The sequence below is a fragment of the Phaethon lepturus genome, unplaced genomic scaffold, assembly GCF_000687285.1.
Source record: "Phaethon lepturus isolate BGI_N335 unplaced genomic scaffold, ASM68728v1 scaffold33327, whole genome shotgun sequence".
NCBI classification, from domain to species: domain Eukaryota; kingdom Metazoa; phylum Chordata; class Aves; order Phaethontiformes; family Phaethontidae; genus Phaethon; species Phaethon lepturus.
In genome coordinates, this window is record NW_010551712.1 from 3,675 (window position 1) to 27,783 (window position 24,109).

The following is a 24,109-nucleotide window of genomic DNA, read 5'->3' on the forward strand; positions in this document are numbered from 1 at the left end:
GAGAGGATCTGCCTGGATTTGCAAGAGCTGTTTTAGCAGCACTCTGTTTTTTTCTCCGGGGGAAAAACTACCTAGAGGTGTGGGTTTCATGTGCAGTTGCTTGTTGTTCAATGTTTGTCTCAGAGCTTCAAAAGTGAAAATTCATGTTTTTGCAATGTGAATAAAGGAAAGAAGTGGGGGGGAAAAGGGAGAATGCGTGAGTCAAAAATTAACTAGTAGTATAATATTTTTTGTTTGAAAAAGTTTCCATGATTGTTTTCATATTCCTTCAAAAATCTGTATTTTGTATGGGGGGAAAAAAACTCCACTTGTTTTTTTTTTTCAGTCTAAATTCCTCTTCTGCTGATTTGATCAGTTATGAAATCATTGTTCTTCCTTTTATTTTCCATTTCAGAAACTCCAGCTGGACTCATTGCTGAGAACCTTCTCAAAGCCAAAGAAATAGCCCTCAATGACCCTCGTGTTCCTGAACAGCTCAAGAGCTACTTACAAAAAGCTCTTGATGTTGCTCTTGGACTAGACCCTTACCTGGATGCAATGGCAACTTCAGAGAGGTACGGATAATCCTTTGTAACCTTGTGCTATTTTCCTGTGATTGTATGAATATGTGCTTAGTTTTTCTGTTCAAAATGTGCCATCAACACAGAGGACAGTGGAAGGAAAAAGAATGAGAGTTAACTGCACCCAAATACATAGCAAAGTGTGCACGGACACGTGTGTCTTTGTGCACCCATGGCCTTGAGGAGAGGAGGTGAGAAAAAAAAGTCCTAACTCTAAATTTTGGAAGGTATTCTGCCAGTTGACAGTTGACTATGGCAATGTCTGTGTTGGACCATATTCTGTGAACAAACAGCAAGTCAGCCTCCACACAGTGCCCGCTGAAAGGCTCAGAGAATGTGCCCCTGCATCAAATGGGTGCTGGGATAAATAAAGAAGAGAAACTGCACCTCTGGATCCAGCCTATGGTAACAGCTTTAATATGTAGCTTTTTTCTCCAAGTGCTCAACAAATATTAATTAATCTGCTAACTAAATTACTCTAGTAACTAAACTAATTAATTAAACTAATTTAAGGTATCATTAATTCAGCAGTCCAGCTGATACCCTCATTATTCTTTTTTGAGCTACAGTATATTACCCAGCCACGTGGGGTCTGTTAAACAATTCCCATTTATCAGTATACATTTTGAGACATGGAAAAAGCCAGTTCTGTCTAAAATTGACAATGTGTAAACTGTTCCAGGCTATGGATTATGGGAACGCTAAGCGTTCGTTCTGTTGCTGAAATAATAGCTGATAGTTGTTTGACTTACGCTTGCGGTACGATAATAGCTATACATTATCTTATTAAAGTTGTTAAAGCATTTGTGAGGGGCAGAAAAGAGGTTATATGAAATGTTCTACTCTTTAAGTCTTGGATTATCTGAGTGTGGCTGATACGGGTTATGAATTCTTTCCCATTTTATTGAGGAGTAGGGGGGGAACTGGGGAAAAAAAAGGCTGAAATAGCTCTAAATTCTGGCCCACAAAAGTATCACCAGCCATTTCTGGTGGTTACTTTCTCCAGCTAGGGTCATCTAATCTGGCCAGAGGCTATGGACTTCCAGTCGTCTATTCTCTACCCTTTGTAATAGGTAGCATCTCACTTGATCCAAACTCTTTGTCACAGGTCTGGCTTCTCTGAAATAGCATCTGGAGATACCCTGCTTTTCTCAGCAGTATGAGAGGAAAACAATTTTTTTCTTCTCTGGCAAAAAATGATAGATTTTACATCTTTTCCCCCATTCTGCAATGAATTTTTGGCTGAAAAAAAAAAATGAACCACAGAGTTGAACAAAACCTAGCCAGGGTAGCTGGAACCATTTACTCCAACCAGCAGATAGACAGACACCTGTCTGTGACCAACTGGAAATGGGAAAGATTTGGCATTGAACAGTGGGGAACGCTTTCCCTTGGCCCCACAGCCCCTTATTCCCAAGCCCCTACGGATGGAGCAGCTGCCAGCACCAAGATGGGCCTATTGCCAAGCCAGGTCCTCTTAGGAATGTAATTTAGGAATATTTGTAATGCTTCAGGGCTAATTTTTCATGCTGATGCACAGATGGACCTTTTCCAGAAGTTCTCTCCTGGTTGCTAGTTTTTATGCAGGTTACTCAGATTTTGGTTGTCATCGTAATGTTGAAATTTATTTCTTTTTTCCAGAAAAACTTCACCTGACCACAGCCCAGAGGACACTGGAGGAACTGAAACCAGAGTTAGGCTGCAGGAAGAACGCAGCTCTGGCTCTTTGAACGGCAAGTTGGTCAACCAAGAGGATAAAATCACACCAGATGATTGGTGTAAAGGTTACCACTGAAGTTCATCCTCCTCTACTCTGTCTTGAGTGAGGATAGGATGAATGCTATGGAAATGATCATAAAATGTGGAAAAATACCTAAAAAGAGAGATAGGACTTTCTTGTAGGCTTCAATCTTCCTTTTGTGTGAATTTTCCCTGTCCCTCACCTCCCGTGCCCTTGTGCCCACACACAAGCTCATGCACATGGTCATGAATGCTTTAATTCACAGTTCCAGCCCCATCCCTTAGGGAGCAGCAAAGAGATCATCGTCCCCACTGGAAGGGGAAGGAAGGGAAAAAATCTTGTTGGTTTTGGCTTGGTGATGTCTGATAGAGGTCTCCATGCTTTTGCAGTGGAGGTGGCCTGTGGCCAAGCACTGTGCCTTTTCAAGTAGCAATACCCAGGCTTGTATCCCCATATAAAGCCTATTATACTAAATCTATTCCTAGATTCATTCTTCCCAGATGTTCCCATCTTTTGAGTAATATATCATCACAGTGAAGTACTCTTATAATGTATTACACTAATACATTGTTCGAAGGACACCACTGATGATAAATTTCTTAAATGATGGTGCTGTCTAGGGATAATGACTCTAAGAGCAAATGCAAGGTAATGTAGTGATTTTTTTAAACTGGGTTCCAGAAAGAATATGGAGACATCTTAAAGCCATTTTCATATGGGGGGAATGTTAAAATATGCAATATTTCAAGCACTATTTAACAAGCACTTGAACAATAGCAGCATTGATGATAAAGGTTCTACATTTAAAACCAGTCCTTTTATTCTGTTGTCTTTTAGCTGCATTCTAGATGAAATTTTGTCAGATTCTGTTGTTAAACCCTTATTTGAAAGTGTTTTAAGATTAGATTTTTTTTTTAATGATCACTTAAAAGGTACATCTAATTTTCATTGTCATCAGGGTACAGTCTTTCCTGTGGTTTTATTTTTAAATTTTCATCCTTGTCTTTCAACAGGCCAAGTTTTTAAGATGTTTATTCATATGATCAGAGCCAGGAAGATTTTATTAATTGGCAAGCTTAAAGGTTACAGTATCCTTGCTGTCGCAGAAGAATTGCCAGATGATGGCAAAATCTTTGCATGTGCAGAAGTGCCTTATCTTGGAGTGAACAGCCAAGAAGCGTTTGATTATTCTTCAGATGGTAAAAAGATAAGCATGCGAGTGGGACCAATGGCAGACACTTTGGAGGTAAAGTCAGTTGGAAGGGGAGTTTGGGAGCTCTTGTGCAGAGCACATTGAGTTTTGGGCAGGTCCTATCTCCTGCCCACAGAATGCTTGCAAATAGGTGAACTCACTCTTGCACTGGAGTTATTTCTTATTCATGATGATGAATGATGGGACAGCTCTGTCACACACGATAGCTTTTTCCCTTCTAAACTAAAATACTGCAGCTCAGAGGGATCACAAGCTCTAAATGTAGGTCGATGGGCTTCAGTGACAGAGTTTTACTCTACTTGGGTGGGCTTTGTTTCGGGATTTCTAGTTCCAAACGTAACAAGCTGGAAGAGTGTAATTGCACCTGGTGGGCCTGCCCTGAGAAGGACGGCTTACTCCCAATGTTCGCAAGAATTGGGAAAGTCCTGCAGAAATTTGTAGTTCACCCACAACCTGTCACTATTTTCCCCAACTGGAAACACTGTGGACCGTTAGACCCCAAGTTTCTAGCTTCCGGAGCCATGTGATGAGCTTCAGACATGCAAATGCATCAGCAGTATTTGTTTCATTCTGACTAGTGACTTTGTCCTAAGAAAGAGAAAAGATTATGATTGCCAGCAGCTAGAGCAGTTTCATGTTTAATTCCAGCTGATGCATCTCCAGGATGTTGCTGCAGGTCCAGCATGCGAACAGGTGATGCCCATGCCAGGTCCCTTATATATACAACCTTTTTATTATTAATGCAAACCAATTTGATCTCATTCCATTTTCAATCTGGATGTGTCAGTGTGAGCCTGACTGCAACTTTATTTGCATTAAGAGGTACCATATTTGTTTCTAAAATGAAATGGCCAGGAGCTTTCTGACCTCTGGATTTCACGACCTGCAAGTTTGATAAGAAAGAAACATAGAGCTTTGCCAAGTATATGAATAAACGAAATGTTACAGATCACCTGCAATGTGCAGCACTTAAAATCCCAGCTCCCCACAGTGAGTGTAAAATTAATTGAATTGCTGTTGCTCTCTAGTGCCCATTCTGTGCAACTGACTTACTGTGAGTGAATTAAAATATCTAGAGGCAGGCAGAATACATGCTGTGTAGAGATTAAAGAAGGGAGCAAAGACATGAAAATTAAATCCTTAAAACAGAACATTGCAATTGATTTTGTATCCTCCAATTGCAACGCGAAGGCACATCCTGATCCCAGTTCTACAAGTACTCAGGTCTTTGAATAGGTCTTGGAGCTGGTGGGAGTGGAGGTGCTCGTGTTGGTCAGGAGAGGTCCCAGCACTGGGGACACCTCGCTACGCGGATTTCTGCATTGGGCTCTGAACTTCTGTTGCTTAACCTGGCAGAGATTTTGTCATTGGTATCAAGACAATCAGGATTGTCTTATAGGTCTTAATCCACAATGGCTGTAAATGATGACGCGACACATTTGGTGCCTCTCCGGTGCCTTTGCATTTTGGGCTCATGGAGGGCTTGCCCGGCTGGAGCGGGGCAGCCGTGTGGGAACATGCTCAGCTGCATGGAAGAGGCTCAGGCTGTGAACATCGTGCTGCCTCTTCCCTCCTAACAAGTCCTGCTTGGGCTGGAGACCAAGCAGGCTTCCTCCACTGCCACCTGGGCATGCTGAAAGGCAGGAGGACGAGGCAGTCGCAGGCAGGAGATGGGCTGGGGATGGCACAGCTGAGCTCTCACAGCTCAGCTTCATGGGGGAGGTGGAGAACAACGGTGTTTCTGTCCCCCATCGTCTACAGGGAGGCTGGCCTAGAGCAGAGCTGGCTAACAGTTGTTGAAAAGCGTGGTGAGATTCAGGAGAGCTGACACAAACTCTGCGAGGATTTTCTTTGTTGCCTATGGTGTCTGCAGCCTTAGGTTTCATTCTTGTCCCTCAAGAGAAATTAGAGGGCAAAGATGGTCACCCACCAGCTGCTCTTTGGAGGACTCTTGCAGCTTTCTTGCTGTGGTGACTATGGCTGAATTTTGCTTCCAAACTGAGTGCAATAGGGCAAGATTTCTGCTTATCTGCTGCTCCTCAAATTTTTTTTCAGCAGCGCAAGCTCCTGGGAGCAGAGTATTTGCTTCGCTGCACGGGCTCTTTCAAAGCACAAAGATGTCGTATGATACATAAATAACACTACCTGGCAGGGCAGTCCTTTTCTGCTGCATGAAGCTATGATTCAGAAAGTCCGAAGTGCCAGAAGGTATATGGTGTACTCTCACTTCTGGTGTAAAACTAGTCCACCCGAGAGTCACATCCTAGCCTCAGGTAGAGCGTACCATCCAAGTGCTGCAGGACGTGTCCAGTGCTGCGTCCACACCTGCTGACGATGTCCTTTACAAGAAAACCAGCCAGATGTTGCAGCAGTTGCCACCGGGGTGTGACACATCTGTGCCAGCATGTCTCAGACAGTGGAGCCTTTGCGGCACCCACGTGGCTCTGGCTCTTCCACCTACAACCGCGGCTCCGCAGGGCTGTGAGCCAGCGGAGAGCAGTGCGAAGGCAGCGCATCAGGCCACGGCGGCACCTTGACCGGGCTTTCTGAAGCCTCTTGCTGCTCCTTTGAATTGTCACACAGTGTTGGCAGGGTTGGCCAGCTTCCTTATCTCTTGTCCCAGACCAGAGCCAGCTGCAAACCATCTGGGATTTTGAGCTGTCAAAGGATGCTAAGTACCAGACAGGAGCTGCAGAGCTCAGGTACACAGTGGGGTTCATTTGGTACCCGAGGGCGATGGAAAAAAATCCGCCTTTCCCACGCGTGAGGGACAGGCACTGCCAAGCTAGGTTAGGTCCCCACCAAAGCACGCAGCTCACACACACCATGGCACAAGCCTCTGTGCCCAGTGACCTCAGGAATTTTGACAATAATCTTTTGCAATGTGGAGTTGGGGGAGCCTTCCCTTGGGTTCAGACTGATACAGGTGCTTTCAGTGGGGATTAGTTACCTTTTCAGCGTGTGCTGGGCCAGCGTTTAGAAACCTTGCCCAAGAAGCTCCTTAAGTCTGAGCTCTGCCGTGCTGTGCCTCAATAATGTGCCTTGCCACACATCAGCAATGAGCAAGAGGCCTGATCCTGCACAAAGCGTCTGCCTTTAATTCCCAGTGGACTTTTGTTTGAACAATGGATGCAGGATTGAGTCTGGAGGGAATGCAAACTACCAGGAAATTGTTCCCATCCCTGATTTTGATCCTTCCATTTTAAAATCAAAAATGCAACCACAAAAAATAACACTGTGTTTGCGGCAGATTCTGCTGATTGCAGGGCATTGTGTAAGCATGTTGGGGTTTATTTTTTTTCTTTTTTCCCTCCTTTTACCAGACAGAATAGGTGAAGAGGTTGAGCTGCAGATCTCAATTCTCCTGTTTTGCTGCTTGTGAAGTCTGCCAACAGAATCCACCTTGACAAAGTCAAGGACTCTGCGTTTAATGTTGAACTGAGTGAATAAATTATGCATGAAATTGTGTCGGAGTCTCTAGTGTGCAGAATTGCTCCTTTTGATATGAAAGGTTAATTCAGAAAGGAGTCCAAAATAGCTGGAAATTGTGGGGATAAGTGGATAGTATTCACTGTTGTGAGCTGTTATTACTAGAAATTGCATTCCCTCTCTAGCTTCCCTAGAGATTTAGCTTTGCCGGTGAATATAAACTGTACTCAATAGAATAGCATTTAGGAGTAACAAGAGTGTATGTCCACATACAGTAAAATATTCTAATGATGTTTTAAAAGGAAGCTGTACTTTTTCATGTATTCTGTGTACCCTAAGGATGGATTGCTGTTACATTTAGGTCAAGAACAAGGCATAGGGAAGGTAATAAGTTTTGAGTACATCTTTATTACAAATATCGTATGATCCATATCAAAGGAACTGGACAGTCATTTTTTTCTGATTGAGTTTGTATGTGCTTTATGAGAGAGTGTTGCCTCCGATCAGGACTCCAGTAAGGTTTTCCATCAGCTTGGGCAGAAGATTCATTCATGTTTTTATTTGGGATGTCCTCTCCCTGATCTTTTGCCGAACCCGTCAACAGTGCTGCTGTGCCCTTGCTCATGCACACTTTTGGTGCATGTCCTCTATGCAATGCAGTGCTACAAGGTTTTTTTCTTTTTTAATCTAAAAGGAAGTTAATGACTCACTGTAAGCAAAAACCTTGATTTTAGCCAAGTTTGCTCTGAATTAAGACACTTCTTGTTGCCATCTGTTACCGTCTATGATGCCTCTGTAGCAAGGAGCAGGGATTGCAGCGTAAACATTCAGGAAATTAGTTTCAGCGGGATATTTTGCAGGCAGATTATTTCCTTCTGGATCTCAGCTTTCCTCACAGTTGGAGACGTTTGGGCTCTGCCTCTCTCCTAGCAAAGGACAAAGGCATCTCCAACATGCTGTGAGGTCCCAGGCAGGGCCAGGCCCAGACTGCTCTGGGAGGAGAAGCGTGGTCAATCCCTCCTCTTAAAGCCCTCATCCATTTCGAGATGGACAGCAGTGAGCACTGCTCTTCTCCCCATCACTGCACTGATATTTCCAGTGCTTAGCTCCGCAGTCAGAGCTACCAGTAGAACAGCATTTTTTCTTTCTGGCTCTCTTGGTTCAGCAAAAAAAATCTCCCACAGGAGGAAACCCTCTCCAGGGTGGTACCCTGGCCACGGTGACTGCCTGTCCAGGTGACCCGTGCTCTGCTAGCCATGGAGCTCCAGCAAGGGGAGCACTTTCTCATTCCTGTGGCTGTTATCCTCTTGTGTAGAGGCTGCTCCAGGGGCAAAGGAGCAGGAAGGAAGTTCAAGGAATTTCATGGATTCTCCTTATAGGCCAGGAGCTGTTTCCAACTGAACATGGAAAACCCAACAGCAGTCTTGAACCTGTGGAAAAAAGATGCTCAAACGATGGCAGGGTCGCAGTATGAACTCCAAGGTGGTGATTGAGGCGTTTCCATATAGGTGTCTAGTACTAGGTATCTTGAAGAAATGAAGAGTGCCCAACTGACCGTCATGGCTGGCTGTTCAGGACTTGATGAACTGGCCTTCCAAACGGAGGCCTCGCACACAGTGCAAGGACAAAACAGGTGCGTGCCACGCAACACAGGCACCCTCCTGGGATGAAAGCTGTGAAGGTAAAAGGTGGCTTATCTGTATCAGGAGATAGGTAAGAAGGAGATAAGCTGTCAGCAGGTAGACAGTACAGAAGGAGGGCTGAAATGAGAAGTCCAGGTAATATCCAAAGAGCTACACAACTCCATATGGACCTAATGAAGTCAATGCATAAAAGTGAGATTCTTTTTCATCAGGGAGCCATACCACGGAGCAGTAGTAACATATGTTCAGAGATGGCCACATCTGCTTCTGAATGTCTGCCCCTCACCTCCTCCACCCGGGAAGGTTACAAGTCAGAAAGTAGTGATAAGTCATGATAATTACTCGAATTTGGCTTTGGCTCTTCTCTCTGGGGAACGAGACCTCTAATCTCTCTTTCTGATGGACGACTCCTCCCAGCTTTCATCTTTTGACCCTTCCTAAAATATCTACGTTGGACAAACTGAGTTTCAACATGGTATAAGATGCTCTTCCACGGTAGCAAAAATGTTCCTGCTGCTTTCCCCTAATACAGCCCAAGAGAGAACCAGGGCAGAATTTTCTTACTGGTCATGAAATGAAAAGATGAATCCCAGGAAACCAGATGTCCCAGTTTCTGCTACATTTATTATAAACCAGCATATATTTGGCCTCAAGGTCTTCTTTCATTATAGTGTAGTATCAAAAGGTGTCCTAAATATGGACTCATGAATGCTTTTGGCAGAGCTTCTGTGCTATCCAGCATCAGCAGTTAAATGTGACCGTCCAGGCTCTGAGGCAGGCTTAATTTCTTAACCACTAACAAGCTGACAATGACACCAGTTTGCACAACAAAGCAATTCAGAGCTTGAATGATCCACTTCCCGCTATTTCCTTGTCTGAATGACACACTCCCTGCTTCAGAAAGGCTCCTGAAATCTCTGTTTGGGAGCCATCAACCTCACTCCTGAAAACAAATGAGATTTTCGCATTCTGCTGCCATTTGTTATTGACGCTTTCTCTCCTACATCTCAGGGGATAGCTCATCACTCATTGTGCGCAATGTCTCCAAACAGAAAAGGGAAATCTGGACGCAAGAAGTGCTGTTAAAAGTTGTGGTAGAAACAGTGAGTTCTGGAAAACATAATTGTTTCTCTTTTCACTCGAAATGCCAAGACTTGAAAGCATTTCTGCCTGCCGAGATAGGTGGATGAGCCGTTGTTTCATTGCAACGCACACAGATGCAGTTAAATAGTCCCAGATGGAAGCTGAAATATTCCATAGCAGCCTCTTGGGCAGCGAGTGCATTAACTGCCACAGGAGAAGGCTGTAAAGGCTCCCATCTGGTCATCCATCAACACTTTTATACATTATCATCAGCAGCCTGCTTGGAGGGAAGGTGTGCCACATTTCTGAAAATCCAATTAGATGATAGCAGCCAGTTCTCTTTTATCCTCTCTGTTGCTGAGCCATCCAAAGCATTTTTTTAGATTAAAGAAACATCATTTTCCTTCACAGGAGCTGTGCTGCTTTATCTCTATCATGACCTGTTCTTTTATGTGCTTTATAATTCTATTATTGATTGGGATTTCAACCATTTGCCTGCTACTGAAGTGGGACTCACTAGTTTGCAATTCCCAGGATCAGTCTTATGCCTCTTTTTTTTCCAAAGACTGATGTAATTGCCACTCTTCAATTTGTTGATAGTTACTCTTTTGAGAAGAGAGAACTTACTGCACCTCAGCCACGGGGTTCGATGCCAGTCTTCTCCCTTACCCTGATGGATCAATTCCCTTTGACTCTAGATATGCAGATCTTTCTGCTGTGACTCTCAGCACCACAAGCGGGGATGAACCATCCTCTTTTATATCTGATTTTTGTTGAGAGGTTCAGAGTTTCGGGCACATGCGTTGCTGAAAAATTTTTTTGCAAAGCATGGAAAACTGCTAAGACCTCCAGAAGTAATTCTAGTAATGTTACCTTAAAAGAACAGGGTTCCCTCTGGTTTGGTTTTTATATAAAGGACATTTTAATGGCAAAACTTTAAATTTTCAGGTAAATAATTAGTGTTTTCTCCAACATAATTTTTTTCCAGGCATTACATGCTGAGGACGAGCACTTTGATATAGTCTTTATTGATGCTGATCAAAGGAAAGCTGTTAACTACTACAGCTTTGTCATGGATAACCACTTGCTGAGCATGGATGGAGTGATCTGTGTAGAGAATACACTCATGAAAGGACAAGTCTACCTGGAGAACATATCTGATGAAAATGTACTAGCTGTCAGAAAATTAAATACAGTGATTAATTCAGATCCTCGTGTTCAATTTAGATCCTCGTGTTCCTCAGGTTAGTGCAATGCAATTGGTTAAGGTGCCCATGGTACTGTATCTATGGATTTTGCAAAGCACTCTTTAAAATGTTTCTTTTGTTGGTGCCATTATCCAGGGGACCTAAAATGAACTCAAATTTTATTATAATTCACCCCACTTGAGCTCTATGTATAAGTTTCTATATTCAGAAATGGTCCCTACCCTCTGTCTACATCATACACAGTTTTAAAGGCAAGATAGAAGTGGAGCACTTAAGAGTGAATAATCAGCTCTACGGTACAACCGAGGAATCGTCGCTCTGCTTTAAAGGCTCTGGAGGCTGTAGGGCATCGCCAGCACAACACGAGTCAACAAAGTCCTACTCCAGCAGGAGGAAAAAAAAAAAATGTAATAGGATGCATAAACAATAAGCTGTGGTTTTAGAGGCAAAATTAGACAAATATCCTCCAGGGCTTTAAAAGCAGGCGTCAACGATGCTACCCAGGGGCAGCAGCCACCAGCCTGCAAAGCTTGTTCTTATGCTATGGCTGCACTGGGGTGGCAGAGAGGCTGCTGTGGAGCCACGGAGGATGGCCGGATCCTGCCTGCCCTTCTGCACTGTCAGGCCAGTGCCTTGGTGGGACAGGGGAGGTCTGCTACCTCCCTCCAGGGACTCCCTCCCAAACTCCTCCCTGCCACAGCTCCTGCCCAGGAGGTTTCGGTATGTGCCTCGTAGGCTTCAGGTCCTTGACCATCTGCAGGTCAGATGGCCTCCAGAGGTGCCTCCTGTGACTCTCCATTTATTCTATCAACAATGTACCAGTAGCAACAGCTTTTCTTTGTAGAAGAGGAAAAATTAATGACAATTTTCCGTGTCCTGAATCTTACTGTTAGCTATTCAATGCATGCAAATAACAGGTTGTTTCCACAACTAATGTTCTAATAGTTTGATATTGGCGTTGAATCTCCGACACCGAGTGCAGATTTTGACAAAGTGTGATAGTGGTATCAGAGAAGGTAAGTGGCAAAACCCGCTGACGTTCATCTATGGGTGCATGACAGATGTTCTAGCAAATGCTGAAGAACACCAAAGTTTCGCAATTATGGTTTGCTGAGCTTCAAGGATAAGACTGGGATAGCCTCATGACAGCATTAGCCAGGCAGTGGAAACCCAGAAACCTCAGCAGCTGGCACTGATTTAGAAAACTGAGAGACAAAATTGCAATTTTTCCTGGCATTTGTGGAAGCCATGAGTTTGGAAGAGGAATGTGAACAAATACAAATGCCTGACATATTTGTGTTGGAAGGAATTTCAGCTAAAGAATAGGAATAAGAGAAAAACTTCTGTGGCCTAAGGAAGGAAGGAAGGACTATTCTTCATATCAGTGGAATCTGGGTGATGGAAAGCTGGGTACAAAGCTGTTGAGAACTGTGTCTATGCGTTACATTTGCAGATAATTTTACCTGTGCAGAGTGGACTGAGCATCATTCGAAGGAGCCCTGCACCTCCAGATGCAGTGATTGAATCCAAGGTGTGTATTTCCTCCCTGTGAGCACTTCTAGGAAAATTTTGACTCTGCTGAGGACAGTGACAAAATAATTTCCAAGGGTTTGGTGGCGAGAGCCCAAACTCGTGTTCTGTCACGCCGTGATGCTGAGCAGCATGGATTTACCAGCTTAGGGCTTGGCACATATTAGCCTCAGCAGTCCAGGACTACACTAAAGCTGTTAAATACTGATTCCTTGCAAAGACTTTTGGATCAGCCATGCTGCTGCTGGGATAAATCCCCGGAGCAGCTGGTGTGCTGCTCGCCGGGCATCTGCCCGTGCTCTCCGGTCCTTCCCACGCAGGGGAGCGTGGGCAGACGGAGCTGGGCCCCAGCTGTAACGAACCAGTGCACTACTTCTGAAGTAGCTCTTTTTTTGCCCAAAGGCAGCATGTGATGCCCTCCCATGCTCTCTGAGCTGAACATTTTCGTGGCCCTGGATTTTTCCTGTCCTGTGGAAAAGACGGTGCTTTTATCTTCCTCCATTTTATCTAGTGGGCACCATCCAGCTATAATGAAATTCCCATCTGGAATCATAATGGCCTAACTCAGTAAATCCAGACACAAACATCTTGATTGTTTTGCAGTTTCTGAGCGCTCCCAAAGCCACACCCACTGGCAATTCCTGGCATTTTAAACCCAGTATTTTAAACATCTTGTATTTTCCATTTTGATTCCAGTCAGGGGGAAATGATGTATGGCAGCTGATCAGATGACAGCTTGATTTAAGTTATTGGCTGATATCTTTATTTGCGCACCAGCCTTGTGACGGTATTCTGATTGCGCTCCACTTGAGCCAAATCCTGCCTTTGGAAACTTGTTCTTAGCCTTCCTGGAGCCAGCTGAGCCTGAGGGCAGGATTGGGCCCTGGGGGTGAAATAACTGGAAGACTTAACCAGTTGTCTTTAAGACATTGCACCTGACCCATGTCTCATGGGAAGCCGGGTCAAGAAACACCATACCCTCCTCTCATTCAAGTGGAGTGGTCGGTGCATCCCCTCAACCCACGGCCCTTCCGCTCCGTTGTCTTGCACCTTAGTGCTCCTATTGCGACTAATATCTGTGGGGATATGGGTGCTTTTCAGCTTGGATTACTCATACGTTGTATTACATAATGGGCCAAGATGACATGGATCCCTGTTTGTGCTCCCACCTCATTCTCACAGGCAGCGTCCTCCATAGCTATGACGTTACTGAGCTTTGCGCCTTACCGCGCCGTGGATATATGTTTTTGTTTTAGAAAGAAGTGGTGAGGGATGACGTCTTCTGGGGCTATAACAGGCGCCGCATCCTTGACCGGCTGCGTTTGGATGGCAAGGTGGCCTATGTCACAGGCGGAGGGCAGGGAATTGGAAGAGCCTTTGCTCACGCGCTGGGGGAAGCCGGTGCTAAAGTAGCCGTTGTGGACCTGGTCCTCGCAAAGGCAGAAGCCGTGGTGTGTGAGCTCAGCCTCAAAGGTAAGCACAGGACTGACCTGCAGGTCCTGCTGTACACGACCCGGTGATACGTGCTGGACCGGGCTGCTTTCCTCGTTCAAACCCAAGCCTTCCTCTGTGGTGCAATTCTCTCTCACCCAGCCCTGACGTTCCTCAGAGTAGATCATGCAGCAGCCAAGGCACCTCGGGCTTTACTAAGGGTGGATGGTAGACACGGCCTACAAACTTCTTAGCACGTACCCCCTCCCTGGCACCTCTTCCGTACCTAACGTCTGGACCATGAGCCAAAACACAAAAACAGGGTGGAGGTGTTGTCACAGCCTAAATCTCTCATTGTGCCCTCAAACTGAAGGACAGTCATTTTTGGAACCCTTGCTATAGTTCTTTCAAACATGTAAGATCAGACATAGGAACAAAACACTAATAGACATAATAACTAAAATCTCAAATAAGAGGCAAAGTCCTCTACAAGCCACTTCTATTTTAGCAGTAAAACCAGAAAATGTAACATAAAATTGTATTTCCCCCTGGAGTCATGCTCAACGGCAATTGTAAAGGGGAAAAAGAAAACTGGAAATATAATTTTAATGAGAAAAGAAAGGAAGTGTTACTCATTTTATAATTCCTTCTGTGAGATTACAACAGAGCCTTCTTCAAAGTTCAGTACTTCATTGCCTCTAAAGATGGAGCTTTACCCAGGAAATTTTCATATTCCCGTTTGGATAAAGTCACCAGTATTTGTTTCCACTCTGACTTCAGAAAGGGAGTGGTCCATTGGAAACCATATTCTCCAGCAAGACCAGCCCCTGCAGATGTATTTCTGTCACCCAGTCTGAATCAACTTCCTGAGGAAGGGGCGAGGAATGGTTCAGTTCTGGCTTTCATATCATCCTGAGCCTCCACAGAGAACATCTCAAACAAGAAGTCTCAGTCTGTATGATCCCAGCTCTAGTAAGCAGGAGACACTTTACACTGAGTATAGGTGTAACGGTTAAAGCTTTGATTGCTGGTCTGATCCCAAATAACGACCTAGAATAGAAAGTGTCCAGTTGCTTTTACAAATTCTTGAGTCATTTTTCCACGGTGAGATCCTGCATATCAGGTAGAGCTATTCAGGTAGAAATGGGCTACTTGGTAGAGCCATAAGACTTTGGATGCCAACCGCCTATTTGAAAACTAATTTCACTTAGCTCCAGGGCATTTACAGCAGGAGTTTGATCATCCATCCTTCAATGGCTGCCCTACATCTCTGCTCCTTCACCGGTGGTCTGAAGCCCAGAGGAGGTGGGGGTGTGTTACAAAATGCAGTCAGAGAGGTCATGAGGCATAGCAAATATTATTGCAGTCTAAAGTAAAGAAAGTCTCGCTTCTCAGTCTTTTACACATCTTTATCCTTTGAGGTCACATATTGTCTATGAACTTGACCAGTGCAGCTGATCAGGGCACATCTATTCCATCTCATGATGGCTGCTGAGGTTTCAAATTTATTGTCATTCCTTGCTGGAACAAAACCCAAACTTTGTAATGCTTTTGTGAAAGGGAATTATATCCAAATGCCCATTTTTGGAAAGAATCTGCAAAGGTCAGGTTTTCAATCTCTTTCTCTCCAGAGGTAACTAGAGAGTCTAGCCTGGACCTCAGAAGATTTCCCTTGAAAACTTTTGTTGAAATCAGTATGTTTCCATGAAACATTTTGGCTTCAAAGAAGTAACATACTCTGTTGGAAATAAATTTTGACAAAAAGGGTCAGCTAGCTTTACTCTCAGAATATTCACATGAGTAAATTGAAGCAATTGTAGTATTAATACCTATTTTTCCTGCTATAATAATCACAAAGGAGCTGTGAATTTTTTTTCCTCCGTCTTTAGTTGTGCATCTCTAACTCAAAGTTGGAAACGCAGTGCCCCAAGACATTCCCATACTGATATTTTTCCAAAACATTTTGCTTAGCTTTCTTAAACCCACTTTACTTCTTATGCCAAGGAGCCCTTTACTGTCTTTTGGGATGGTGCCATCATTTTATGATGAGTTTTAAACATCAAAACCTCTGTGATCTATCTCAGCTTTAGCTTTGTTAGACAGCTCGGGTATATCTCCCTTGGCTACAGGGGTCTTTGTTTTTAGATCCTGCGTGAATACCTTTTTCAACGGTTGCTAATGGATCCTGACAGAAGAACCAAAAATGATGAAACATAACCAAAAAATCCTAAGGGTTACCTTCCACTACATACCTCTCTGTCTTCAGGGGGAACCACTGCCTGTACCTTAAGGGAAGAATTAGTCTGATGGGATTTTTAAAATGTACATTTTCACTGTAAACTATGCAAATGCCTTCCCCACAATGTCACTTCTGATCTTTTTGTCTCTATGCAATATTTTACTTCCACTTATACTGAGAGACGAGAGATGAAGCCCTGTGGCAGGGGGGCCATGTACATGTCCCCTGCAGAAGGGCACCTCGGGCAGATTCGGCACATTGATGCCTCTCCGGCATGGAGCCACTGGGCTCCTCTCTTGCCCCCCTAATCACGAAACTGCCTCCACCAGCATCACAAAACTCAACTGAGGATGGTAGAGATGCACTGACACTGTCACATGTGTAGCAGCATAGTCATGTGTTGGGTTCCTTACCTCTTGTTGGGACTAAAGATTTTAAGCTATTTTTCCATAGTTTATTTTATTTATTATTTTTAGCAGATGGTTTGGGGGACAGTGGAGAGGCAGAGAGTGAGGTTTTTTCCTCTCTCGGAGTGCAGGGATATCAGCTGAATTTATTAAGGTCAAGTGCGGGACTCTGGATTGAAGTGAGCGTGCCTTCACTGCTTCTTCGCTAGACACTCATGCGTGGCACCTTTTGTCTTGTTTTTATGAACTATTGTATAAGATGAAGCCATAAATGGGGTGAGAGTTGGAGGGCAGGTGAAGAGCCTCATTCTGTTACCATTAGTAACACACTTGCACCCATTTTGTCTGTAAATTGAATAAGAAAGATTGCAGCAGCTCCCAGTACGTTACATGTCTTGATAACAATTAGCCAGAGAGCCCCCATTGCTCCTCCTATTCTTATTCGTTCACCATATTTAGCATAAAACCTGTGATAAAATAAGAGGTCTTGTTTCGTGGCAGAACGTGCATTCATTTTTGTAGGTGGCTGTATTACGGGTCTGCCCTTTCCTTTGCGTGAAAGGAAGGGGACTGTGGCATAGCTGGAGGCCAGAGGGGACATTAGCTCCCGTGGCCAGTGTGGGGAGCACCCCAGACCAGCATCACCCCGGGATGTGTGCTCTGGCAGGCTCCTGGAGACATTGGAGATCAAGAGGAGCTTTTCCATCCAAAAGCTTCTTTCCTGTCATTTTCTTTAAACATCACTGGGCAATTACTGCTTTGCTCGGCTTTCATGGAAGCCTCCATCTCAAAGCTTCATTTTGGGAGAGTCTTCTCCTATTCTACCAGGATAGGTTTAAGGCTTCATTTAAATGTTTTATTAGAATGATCTAAGAGAGGGACAAATGGGGAATAAATTTTCTGTTTAAATAGGAGTAAAAAGTCTTGCTTGAACAGCTGTAGCTTCCTACCTGTGCCCTGTTTGCTGGCAGACTGCTGATCTATGGTTCAACCCCAGCAGCTGCCTCCCTCCTTGTGAGTTAAGACCCATTTCACCACAGCCCTTACTGGTGTAGCCTTGTTTGGCTTTCAGGATGGGTATAGTCCCATTGGCATCAGGTTTCTCAGTAGACTGCTTATTTTGTTTAATAATAAGGGTATTTAAAGCTGATTTTGATAGTAAATTAAATGAAGCTACTTACAGATCAGCACTGGTGCGAAAGTCAATGCCTGGATTATTCTAGGAAAAATAGCACAATTTTTTCATGTTTCAAATCCAGTAAATCCCTTAACTTCCGAATGCGTTATTCTGGTAATTTTGTTCTGAATTTGTTGTTCTGTGATTTGCAGAAAATAAGGCCAGGCAGCGTGACTCTCGTAGCTGTGAACCTGCTAACCTCCACTTAGCTCCCACCTAAAGCTGGTTTGGTTTTGCCTGAGGCTCCCAGCTCACTGGATGCTGTAGTTCATCCAGAAAGCAGCTTTTGGACAAACTGGTTTGATTTCTGCAGCATCTTGGGGGAGAACTGGCATAAAACCCACCTACACTTGAGCAAGTGACGGGGTCCTTTGCTTTATCTTGTTCCCGAGCCGTCACCATCCACCCACGAGTGATGCTCTGGGGAACTGCTCGCGGACGGGGAAGCTGCAGTTGAGGGTTTGGACAGAAGATGGTGCAGTGTTCAAAGCTTCGTCCTGGTGGAGTGGCAAACTCCGCTGCTGGACCTCGGCCTTATGTTTGCCCCCAACGAGCAAACCTCGCACCGGTTAGCAACTTTATAATAACAGTATTCCGCTAACGAAGACACATTTTGCTACGATTTGTGGAGCAATGGGTTAAGGTGGCATATAATACATATATACATATAATACATATACACATATAATACATATAAATATAAGAAAAATACATGATCATACAATAGATTCTTTTTCTTTCTCTGTGAATTGCTGTACTGACTTCATCGCTCCTATCTTGATGCAGGGATTAAAAGCATTGCCCTCGCCGCAGATGTAAGCAAACCCGAGGATGTGCAAAGGCTTGTGGAAACGGTCGTAGCTCGCTGGGGCACAGTTCACATTGCTTGCAACAACGCGGGAATCAATATGAACTCTGCAAGCGAAGATACGTCCCTAGAAGAATGGGACAAAACTTTTAGTGTTAATCTACGAGGATTGTTTTTGTGCTGCCAAGTAAGTGTGAAATGATGTACTGGTTTGTTTTGCGAATGGATAATAATTTTCTGAGCATTTACTTTACCAAGATTTAATAACACTTTATTACTAATTATCACAATAAAATTGGTCCTAGTTTTGGTGGAGCTAAGGAGGGATTTGCTTGATATCAGTTACAGATTTTGGTCAACACTTTCAAAAGCAGCTGGTACTTACTGGCTGCCCAAGACCAGGCATTTAAGAATGGCCAGATTTTGGGGACGGTGGTTATTTGACGCATCCTGAAAACCAGAAAGTTTTGGGGGGCCATTCCCAACAGTAGTGGTTATTTTGAAAAAATATTGCCAACAATGAAGAGGGTCTGAAATGGCAATGGGGTTTTTCCTGCATCAGCCATTTTTATACCAAGTTTTTATATGAAGTGCTTAAAAAAAAAGCGTTAGCACATCAACTCTTCTGAAAAGTGAAGACTAATTTATTATCATGTCATTATTAGCACAATCACAAAAAGGGTCACTGGTCTTTCCTTTAATTTCTGTCACAGGCTGCAGGCCGCATTATGCTGAATCAAGGATATGGGAAGATAATTAACACGGCATCTATGGCAAGTTTAATAGGTGAGTGATGAGAGCTAACAGTTGTGCTTCAGAATCCATATTTTAATTACTACCGATGCTATTTGAATCAATTAAACCTGTATTGGGAAGGAGTAAATCACTGACATTTTGTATTAGAGGAAATGTACTACAATTTTTTTATTGGTATCATTTTTCAACATTTAGCTGTCCTCTGTGTTTTAGAGCACTTACTACTTTTGATAGAAGAGGTGGAGTAACTGCTCTGACTCCGATGCACTGGTGGCATGGGAGAGGTGCCGGTGCACTCCCCAGTAATTTCAGGCAAACGCGTTTGAGGGTGGGGAGCTGTGCCCCCGTGATGTTTACGAGCCACCCGAAAGCTTCTGCGCCGGTTTTCGCCCCGGTACCCGCGGGTTTTATTTCATTATCGTTGCCAACAGGTGTCTCCACCAACGCTGCTGAATCAGCAGTGTCGTCAAAAGCTCCAATAAACCATTGTAACATATGGAATGAAATCCCTGCTGCTGAGCTAATCTGGAAGGCAGTTACATGCTGGTGAACTGAGGCCCATGTAACAAAAATTGATCAATTACACAAATTAAGCATAGCCCTTTAGGAATTTATTTTATTGGTCTGGACATCTGTTGCAGTATTGTCCAAATCCAAAAATCAAATGGTGCCTTGGGTTGCCAAGTTAGGCAAGAAAATCTAGTAGCTATAAAAGTACAACTGAAAACCCCTGTATTAATATCATGTCCATCTGCTGAATGTTACATAAATACGCAGTCTTTTTATTTTCCTTGGGAATAACATTTATTTTTACTGTGCCCAGTTTGACATTCTGTGACATTCTGCTCAGTTTATTGCACAGTAACTTTAAATGTTTCTTCAGAAATGCATTTATAATCTTGTTGTTAATCTTTTTTTCGAGTGTCTTTACCAGCTGTTTTACTTATGCTTAAACAGAGGCACCATCCCTCCACCCCAGCTTTGTAGAGTTACAAAATCTCCCAAAGAAAAATAGTTTTCAAAAGAATGTAGAGCTTTAAATTTCAAATGCCCCAGACGTTCACGCTCTGCGGGGCTCTGCTCTGGGCTTGGGCTCTTCACCGTCCATATCACTGTTGCAAAGCAAAATTTACTGGGAGGCATCACACCCTAGAGAAAGTTATGAAGCTCTGGAAATGGGCACCAGCTGGGGGTCTGCTGGTTTGGCAGAGCGCTGCCGGCCTCGCGCTCGCAGCCCGGAATTGCTCGCTGCGCCTTAGAGAGAGGCTTTTCCCAGCTTCTCCCTCGCGCCCTGGCACAGCTCCGTTGAGCCTGGAGGCGATGCCATTCCCCACGGCATCCAACCCAGCCCCGGCTCGGGGCCGTGCCTCCCTGCCGGGCACAGCGTCCACGGAGACCCGCCCGGGGACCGCGCTTGAGGCCGCTATCGGTCCTGGAGCAGGAACGGTCGTTGGAAAGCAACCCGGAGAGCAGCCTGGAAGGGTCGTTGCAAGACGTGTTTAAACGTCATTGAAAGTTAACGCGTGCTGGGCCAGGAGTTAAGAGACGAAGAGATGCGTTTACCTTCTGAACCTGTTTGAATTTTGGCATTGAAAAAATCTAGTAGTTATAAAACTACGACTGAAAACCACGATGTTCATATCATGTCCATCTGCTGAATGTTAAATAAATATGTTGGTTGGTTGGTTATTTAAGTATGTTGGCCAACTGGCATAGTATGAAATGTTTCTAGAAATAGTTAGGGGATTTTTTTTTTTTTTTTGGTAGGTTGAGTCCTTCCTCAGAGATACAGGAAAATGAGGAGACTCTTAGCAGGATAGGGAGGTTTTTGTTTGTGATTTTTCCAGATACACTGCTCAGAATCAGTTTTAATTAATTGAAGATAAGCTGCATACATTTTGCATATGTGCATTTTGATTCTGGTATTTCGCTGGAATTATTCCAGACGTATGCTTCAGCAGCGGAGGCGAGGCTGCCGGGGCTCTGCGATTTGCACAGGTGTAACTCAGATCTGTAATTTTTACAGTGAATATCTTTAGTGGTAAGTGGTCTGGTCTTCTCTGCCTGCCTGCACCTCTCATTAACATTACATGGCTGCTTCAAGGTCAGGCTAAGAAGCCTTATGCACCCAACAAGGTTGCAAAAACACCTCAGGTGTTTAAAACGTAACGCAGCGGATGTTGGCAGCATTTTTATCTGCTTTTCTCCCATCTTCGCTTCCCAAAAGCCTTACAAATTCGGATGTTTTTGGTGACGCTGCTGGAGGCATAGCTTTATTCAGAAGCCCTGGACGCGTTTTGTATGAGTTTGGAGGGTCGCAGGCTTGCTCTCCTCTCTGTAAGAGACCACCTTAGGTCAGGGGAGGGCAGGCGGTGCGGGGTCCTCAGCTGCAGAAGCCCACCCAGCGCCAGCGCTTCACAATGCTCGTTGGCTTCTTCTTGAGCTCTTCCCATTGAGAGCAGCCAAGTGTCTCAGGAGGGGGGAATTTCACCTTCTGAATTACCTTCCTTAGACTTTCTTATGAAGACAAAAGCATTTACAGGGAAGGACTCTCGAAAACCCTGCCTGAGCACCACCCCCCCAAATCAGAAAGCTGATTCTGATAGCTTGCAGCAACTTGCTGTTCTCACCCGCGTGTGCTAGAGGTGCAGAGCCGATGCCAAAACTCTTCTCCTCTCAGCAAACGTCGAATGATTTATCACAAACAGACATGTTTGGAAAGTTTAGCAAAGAACTGCTTTGGGGAGGTTACAAGGTTAACTACCAAAGTTGTATGTAACTTGGAGCTGATGCATGGCAATTAATCAGGAAATTACACTCCGCATCTTTCTGAGAGCCCACGCGGCGCGCTGCGTCCGGGGGACGACGGGCACGCGCGGAGGGCAAAGCGCTTCTGCTGGTGGAAATGTGAGTTATTTCATATTGAAGAAAAAATGGGCACAGAATAAACGCTGGCAGAGGAGGGCCCCGGTGTGAAATGCTCTTTGTAGCAAGAAAAAGGCCTCCGGATTCTGAGCAAACCTTCAGCACACGCAGAAAAAAAGAAACAGTAATTGATGCTGGCATCATGTCTGTGCTTTAAATCTATTCACAAACATCTATGTTCAAGGCAAAAGTCCTTATTTACACGCTCAGGAATTTGCAGCAGGGCTTTTGGCTCTTTCAGAACTCGGAGAACACAATTTGTTATCGTCTTCTTTCACCCTTTAAACTGACATCCTCAGCAGTTTCAGTCAGGAAAAGCAATAGTGGACGTGTTGGGATACCATGGGTGGTAGTGATCTAGAGCTGATGCACCAGCTTAACAAATTAAAACCAATTTAATGCCGACGACCAGTGTTGCTTATGCGCTTTTCCCGAAATGCTGTGGGATTCGCCTGCCGTACCTTACCCAAACGCAGCGGCTCACCTGCTGCCGGGCTTCCGCCTCGCCCAGCCCCGCGGGCTACAGCTGCTTGCCCTTGGCGTGACTGATATTCAGCACTGATTTTCCCCACTCTCCCCCCATGAAGGAGCCAGAAACTCAGCGTTGCTCAGTACCGACGCGGGGCTAATTATGGCTCAGTGCTCTGCGCTGGATTTATTTAATGAAGTCGTGACGGCAGCCAGAAAAGTCCGAGGAGAGACACTTTGTGGGTGTAAATCCCACCAGCTGGACCGACTTGGTTTGACTCCCGTGGGTTTAAAGCACTTTACATCCTCGGGGGATTTGTCCTTAAGTAGCTTTCCTGGGAATCCTGCAGTGTGAGAGCTGGTGGAGGGGCAGAGCCGCCCCGGCACACAGCACTAACAAGCTTGAACATTGTAATTAGCAAGCCGCTCATCTTCCCTCTCTGACTGACAGGTGACATCTCTGAAACATTTTCGAAAGCTTCAGATTTTGAAAGTGGTGGGTGTTCTGAATTTTTGGGACGCACCTGTGCTCACGTCAGCACAAACACCGATTGGATAATACGATGTGTTTGCTTCAGACTATGGATAATTTAAAAATTAAGGAGAATAATTAGTTCCAAGAAGCTATATATAATACAATATGTTATATAAAATCTATCATGCACTTACATAATATTATATTATACCATATTACATTATATTACATTACATAATGTCATTATATTACATTTTATTAATATTACCGTGTACAAGTATTTTATATATAAACATACATACATGTATAATATAGGAATGTGCATGCGTATGTACAATTATTAATAGTCAAATATTTCATATGTATGTTTAATACAATGCTTTTGGCTTTGCCCAGATACAGAACCTTTTAAATTTCCTTGCAAAAATGTTAGTCGGCAAAATAGAGGTTTAAGGTTTTGTGTTGTAGGTGGCTAAATTCTTGTTGCTCCTTGCCTAGTATCAGGGAAAATGGCAAATAGCTCATCTCAATACAGGGAATTGTCCATGTAGGGCCTAAGCTATTTTAATTTGTGGAGAGTAAATAATTGTCTATTTCTGAATCCCTTCTAGTCCCACACCCGCAGAAGCAGTTGGCGTACAACGCCTCGAAAGCCGGGGTCGTAAAATTAACGCAGACATTAGGAACCGAGTGGGTTGACAGAGGAGTAAAAGTCAACTGCATTTCCCCGTAAGTAAAACGTAGTCTTATTTTGAAAGTACAAAGAGAATGAAATGTTCTAAAAAGCTCAAATGAACAGTATCTCGGCAAATAAAGTTTCTAATTAGCAGGTGGATTGCATCCCTTTTTATGTTGTCTTTTCCTTAACAAAGGTTTAAATACTTAGAACCAAGCCTGCTCTGTTGCTGTGTATACTCAAGGATTTAAGAAGAGGTTTTAGCATTTGATAATAGGTTTTCCAATAACGTGAAGGGTAGTTTTTAGCATTTCTCTTCCAGATGAAATATTTCCTTAGT

At 44.1% G+C, this 24,109-nt stretch overlaps 1 protein-coding gene across 1 annotated transcript in view; it reads left to right on the forward strand.

Annotated features, from left to right (window-relative positions):
- Positions 1-394: 394 nt before the first annotated feature.
- LOC104623815 overlaps positions 395-24,109 on the forward strand; it is a gene marked incomplete at its 5' end in the record, with an annotated part of 29,858 nt that continues 6,143 nt past the window's right edge. The window contains 9 exon segments of the mRNA XM_010291005.1: positions 395-554; positions 2,202-2,338; positions 3,315-3,547; positions 10,658-10,890; positions 12,327-12,412; positions 13,671-13,880; positions 18,448-18,656; positions 19,183-19,255; positions 23,705-23,822. Of these exon segments, the coding sequence (XP_010289307.1) occupies positions 395-554; positions 2,202-2,338; positions 3,315-3,547; positions 10,658-10,890; positions 12,327-12,412; positions 13,671-13,880; positions 18,448-18,656; positions 19,183-19,255; positions 23,705-23,822 (1,459 nt within the window).